Raw genomic sequence first — 6,202 nt, forward strand, 5'->3', positions numbered from 1 at the left:
GGTTTTTATAGGAAGATTTCATAAATATTTACTCAATTTTTAAAAATCCATAAATTGGGCCCATCGGGTAATATGAAGACAACATTCAGAAGATTTTTGATTATATATTTTTTTCTTTAAATAACGACTAGATTGCTACTAAAACAGTAGATAAAACGGCGAGCGCAGCGTTTTGCTCAGGTACGCGCCTTAAACTCCACTGTTGTCAGCATGGAAGGTATTTGTTCTAAATACAACATAATTTTTAGCTGTTTCATTGTTATTTTCGTAATTCTATTAATGGAGCAAAATACAACTACTACAATGTATTAGATTGGCCAAAAGTCCTTGTGGTATCAAAGTTTAAGTGAAAAACACAAAAATATATATCAAATTTTAATCAATGAAATATTGGCCTACAACCTACAATCTTTTGCAATTTTAGAATTTGCCTTTCATATTAAAACCTCGCATTTAATTATGAAACACAGCAAGTATCGTGTGATGGTCTCTTCGTTATCAAAGTGGTGTCCATTCAAAGAATTTTGTAATGACCGAAACAAATAAAAATTTTATTTGTTTCTCAAGGACTTATTTCTGGTGAGTGCGGTGGATGAGGCAATAATATATACAATACACCCCATCCGATTGCAGTAGTTTTTGACGGCTTTTTACAAATATATATGGTTTGGTATTATCATGACGAAATACTTCACCTTATGTTTCACCAGTTCTAGCAGTTTTTCATTAATTATAAACTGTTTGTAAACTATTTGTTTATTAGTAGTAGAGCTCCTGTTTATTAGTAGTAGAGCTCCTTGTGGAAGAGTTTGTTCAGGAAAGTACTGCCACCTTACGTATTTCTGCCACCAAGCAGTAATGTTATCATTACTGTGTTCCAGTTTTGAAGGGTAAGGGTGCTGGCGAAATTACAGGCACATGGGATTTGTCAACTTATGTCTCAATATGTCGGGCGCAGTGACAGTGCCCCTCACATCTTTGCGGATTTAAATCTCTGAGTGGCACTACAACTGTTATGGACAGCCGTGTAGCTTACCATCAGGCGCACGACTTCTTCGTGCCGTCACTTGATATTATAAAAAAAAACTAAAAACTTCCTGCCTATTATAAAAGTTCTTGGTATTAAAATGATCATACAACATTTTAAAAGAAAACGTACAAAAACCGCAAGGATTGTTTGACCAACACATTACATATTTTTTACACCCTAGAGTCAAATTTCGTGGTACTCTCTAGGTTCACTTCGATATAGCTATGAATCAAGCATCTGAACAGTTTTTCACTTGATATAACCATAATAAGTACAGTCAGCTTATAAATTCACTAGACGTTGTATTTTGAATGAAAAGTTTTTTAAAAAGGTGTAATTCTAAATAGATATTAATCTTAGTCGGTTAATTTTACCGGTCTTTATTTATGTCTATTTTATCTTCTTTTCTCTATAACTTAAGATAAACTGGATGATCTTTTTAATCTATAACTGTATCTAATTGTGTTCGATTTTAGGTAATATCAAACTTCAACTACTTTTTCTTAAGCAACCAGTGTACAAAAAGTTGATCAAGGACCTAATGGAGCTCTGGCCTGTCGTCACTGACAATGAAGAAGCCGCGGAAATCAAACGACAGAGTCTACGGGCGCTACGATTTGGCAGCTATTGTAAGCGCATTTATTAGTTCATAAATTATAAGTTTGTCTCTAAGCAAAATTCGGGTACTGAAAATTTTTGTGGAGGCATAAATCCACTTATAGTAACATTTATATGTAAGCATTTTTGCATGACTTTAATAAATGTGTTATGTAGTTAAATAAATAAATAAAAATGGCCTTTATTCACTGATTACTTCTAAATTAATTCTAAGTCTAACCTAATGCTTACTTCTAACTGTATTAATTCTTAATTCTGGCATCGGTTCTGGTTCTAATCAGGTTGTCTTCTGACAAGGGCCTCTTCCATATTTCTCCCTAAGTAACGGATGTTGCGTAGTAATGTAGTTAGTGTATGTAGTTAGTTCTTCGAAATTCCTCTGTCAACATTTTTGCGGCTTGTCCGCTGCCTCGACATGCTGCCGATCGCCTTTAAAAGTACTTAACGTAAACATTTATTTTTCAGCCTTTATTGCCGTAAATATGTTCGGAGGGATATTTTATAACGGCACGCCTGTAGCTATCCATTTCTACAGGACATTACACGGAATTCCCTCAGATCTTGGCTATGCTTGGAATACTGTCTATCCTTTGGACAAAACCAAGCCCGTTTATCATGAACTGACATATTTATATGAGACGTACACGACAAGTATGTTTTATTAAAGTGCACTTAAGTTGATCGTCTTTATACTTATTATGAATCATTTGTTTCGGCAACCAATAATATTCCTTTGCTATGACGAGATGTCAAAATAACTAAATACTATTGGTTGACGAAACACTGATGTTATTTGCTTAGTTTGTAACCGACTTTAAAAAAAGGAGGAGGTTCTCAATTCGACTGTATTTTTTGTATGTATGTTATGCGATACCTCCGGCATTTGTGAACCGTTAAATTTGAAGGAAATATAAACTAGAGGATGAATCCGATTTCGCACACTTTCCGATAACCGATTTCAATTAAACTTTTGCAAATAGATGTAATTCCACGAACTTTTGAGGTCTGTTTTTTTAGTATGCTGTACCGAGATTATCTTATGTTATTATCTGTATAAAGGACATCGTTCAATCAATGTTCTAACCGTAACATTGTAAGTGGTTTTACGGTCTTGCTAAACTGTATTAGATTGAACTTTTTTTTTAAATTTCAGTGATGGTAGCTGTACTTGCTATGGCAGGGTCAGATTTGTTATTCACCTCCATATCGAGCCACATCACTTTACTCCTGCGTCTTCTTCAGCTAAAAATACGGAGTTTGGGAACCGAACCGAACGAGTTTTCTGGCCCCGTAGATTGTTATGAAGAAACCATATCTGCAATCAAAATTCATCAAAAACTTGTTAGGTAAATTTTAAATAATAAATTTTTAACCAAGGTATGTAAAGGAATTGCATCCTTGTTGATAGTTGTTTTGTACATTTCCGACTTTTTAATTTTATTTTTATTTCGAATGTTTTATTGTCGGCTGATGCAGTAGCAAAGAACGAAATTGTTAAAAGAAGATCTTCTTTGGGCTGAATTAATTATTAATATTTCCTTTATTTATATGTTTCAGTTACACTAACGACGCGGAGGCTCTATTTTCCCTGTTGAATTTGGTTAATGTTCTTTTGAGCTCTTTTATTATCTGTTTTGTTGTTTTTAATATCGTGGTAAGTTTAAGCTACAATTAGGTATCTAATATCAACTTGTATAAAGTCCCTCTTTTACCTTAAAGTTTCATGACAAATTCAAAAGAAGCACAATAATGTTTAATTCATATTTTGTTAAACTTTCTTCGTCTTTTATCATAGAGTAGGCACCACATTCAAGACTGACGTTAAAATTAGTTTTTTCCAATTTTAGATTCTCGAACCATGGTACGTTATAAGCAGTAAGTTTTTTTTCGCAGCGGTGTTAAGTGAAATGGGAATAATATGTTGGTATGCTGATGAAATTTATAGAGCTGTAAGAATAATTGTTTCTCTTATACAACAGCACATGAATCCTTTCTAGCAGCATCTTGCAGAGAGACTGTGTGTGTGTGAGATGGGTGGTTGAAGATTTTTATTTTTTTTTTATGATACCAAATGATGGGATGAACAACTCGTGCGCCTGGTGGTAAACTACACGGCAGTTTAAAGCAGTTGCAGTGCCACTCACTTTTAATCACAAAGATCTGAGGAGCACTGCCACTGCACCCGTCATCCAGAAACATAATTTGACAAGTTCCATGTGCTTGTAATTTCACCAGCACCCTGGTTTTCAAAACCGGAACACAGAACTACTCACATTACTGCTTGGCGGCAGAAATATGTAAGGTGGCCGTATTTACCTGGACGAACTTTTTCACAAGGAGCTCTACTGCTAGAAAAAGTATTCTTATTGTGTCTATTTCATTGTGTAATGTAAATATTCTAAAGATATTTTATATTAATATATGAAATATAATGACAAATACTGATGCCACTGTGCTGTTCTTCACGCATTCCTTCTGTAGTACAGGCTATTTGTTTATAAAGATTTGTACAGAAGAGAACTTTGCACAATGATATTTTAACAGAATAAATATATTTTTAAGTCAATTCATTTTGTTCTTAATTGTTAAAACAGTATTCCAACAAACTATTTCTCTGAATATACCTGGTATTCTGAGAAACTATAAAATACATCATTTATTTGTGCGACAGTACCTCTGCTTGGCCACGAAACATAACTCTCTCTATCTCTCTCTCAAGACCCTTTTCAAGCGAATATGACGTTATAATTACGTTAATTCATTTATCCACTTAGGATTTGGTACTCCGCCATATTTATTCATGGGTGTTGGGATGCCTCCTCTTCAATTGGTAAAATCTTTATTGCGATTGTCAACTTATATTATTGCTTATCCTAAAATCTTCGTCGTGCACTAGTCTGATAGTGTATGTGTTATGTAGACACCACATTTTATTACCTTTATATTAATTACATTGAAATCTGTAGCTTGGTTTTGCTCAACATCACAGGATCGAAGTTGCTACTTTTAAGTTCTTCAATGTTACTTTTCACTTAAAACGTCCTTTGTGGGATGTGGGTAAAACTTGCTGTGTAGGTATATCCTATTAGGAAACGTGTAAAACGTCTCAGGCATGGAAATGTGTAGTAAAACCTGTTGTGTAGGGAAAGTAAAAAAAAACTTACGTAGGGACGCCTTCTGTACGAATGCTTAGTAAAACGTCCTATGTTCATATTATGTAATGGATCTACCATTCCAGCCAAAGGGTCAGGACAATGAGTCCCTTATCCCTTGTTTTACCTGTAGAGACGGGCGGTAACATGCGTTTCACCGATTTACACTGTACCTAGTAAATTATGACTTTAAACACTCGCCTGAAGAATGTATTTTTGCTTGAGATTTCTGATCATCTTGGTTGGCTGGTATTTATTTCACAGAGTTTGGCAGTCGCTGACTCGGTTTATGAGAGTGGTTGGCATAGGAGCAACCCACGTAGTCGACGAGCTATGTTCATGCTGATTTTGAGGTAGGTACGGATACGTAAAAACAATTTCTCTATATGAATATTTTCCTCTTTACTAGTGAAAACGTAATTTACTCATTGTTTTTTTTTCTGTTTCAGGGCACAAAAACCAATCTGTTTTACAACCATGAAATTTACAAATATTACTCTTACAACTTACGGCTCTGTACGTATTTCAAAGATGTATTTAATATTTATTAGTTGTACTACAAATACTAATTCGTAATTGTTTGGTTTACAGACACTAAGGAACGCATATTCTTACTTCGCGCTGTTGTACACCATGTATAAACAATAAATGAACTGTATTTTGTATAATTAATTATGTACCTACGTAGTGCATTAATGTAGAATATAGTTCTAACTTTAGCAATTTAAAAAACCAGCAATGTCACCACTACACTGTACAATATGTGTATATTTGTACGCACTACTGCAATACATGGACGAGAATTACAATCATTATTATTATAATCAAATCGATCTATTTTATTTTCATAATATACAGGTAAGGTACAATAATAGCTTAAATACTTAAAAGTAAAACTAGGATTAAATTATATGAATAAACTTGGGTCCCCGTGGCAATGTGCCCTAGATGCTGGTAGCGTTTCCTCAGATGAAGAAGGGCACCGGAACCCCAAAGGCCAAGGGTTTCGATTCCAAAGGGTGTAAATAGTTCGACTAAAGGTTGTGGCAACTCGTAATTCTGTTTAAAATCACTAGGGGCGGTATAATATTTACTTACTACTACTTCCAGAGTATAATATCCTACGGGAATCACATGTGTGGTAATGCGACAGATATACAAACCAAATTTGTGTTGCAAAAACGAGCGATTCGTTCTGTGTATCGTTTTTAGGTTCTAGGGTTTTGCCCAGAGAAAAGTTTAAGGAGACTGGTATCTATACTGTGGCAACACATAGTACATTTACTTAAATATTTCGTATGCCTGTAAAAATATACATAATTTCGTTGAGAAAGAAGATATCCATAATATTAACCTTAGAACTAAATCGATACGCGCGGTACAACGATTTCGTTTAACTAAG

General features: G+C 34.4%; 1 protein-coding gene across 1 annotated transcript; it reads left to right on the forward strand.

Moving 5' to 3' along the window:
- The first annotated feature begins 210 nt into the window (after positions 1 to 210).
- LOC113233319 lies at positions 211 to 5,448 on the forward strand. Its single transcript, XM_026468409.1, has 6 exons — positions 211 to 217; positions 1,507 to 1,659; positions 2,114 to 2,299; positions 2,802 to 2,994; positions 3,206 to 3,302; positions 5,392 to 5,448. Exons 1-6 carry the CDS (start codon positions 211 to 213, stop codon positions 5,446 to 5,448), a joined length of 693 nt encoding a protein of 230 aa, XP_026324194.1.
- The last annotated feature ends 754 nt before the right edge of the window (positions 5,449 to 6,202 follow it).

The sequence above is a fragment of the Hyposmocoma kahamanoa genome, unplaced genomic scaffold (genome assembly GCF_003589595.1).
Source record: "Hyposmocoma kahamanoa isolate Upper Pololo Valley unplaced genomic scaffold, ASM358959v1 78, whole genome shotgun sequence".
Classification (NCBI taxonomy): Eukaryota; Metazoa; Arthropoda; class Insecta; order Lepidoptera; family Cosmopterigidae; genus Hyposmocoma; species Hyposmocoma kahamanoa.

Bases quoted from the DNA above. Each gene is read 5' to 3' on its own strand.
- LOC113233319 (XM_026468409.1), top strand. The intron at 2,300-2,801 runs GTATGTTTTATT...TTTAAATTTCAG, and splicing joins ATATGAGACGTACACGACAA to TGATGGTAGCTGTACTTGCT. The intron at 2,995-3,205 runs GTAAATTTTAAA...TATATGTTTCAG, and splicing joins ATTCATCAAAAACTTGTTAG to TTACACTAACGACGCGGAGG.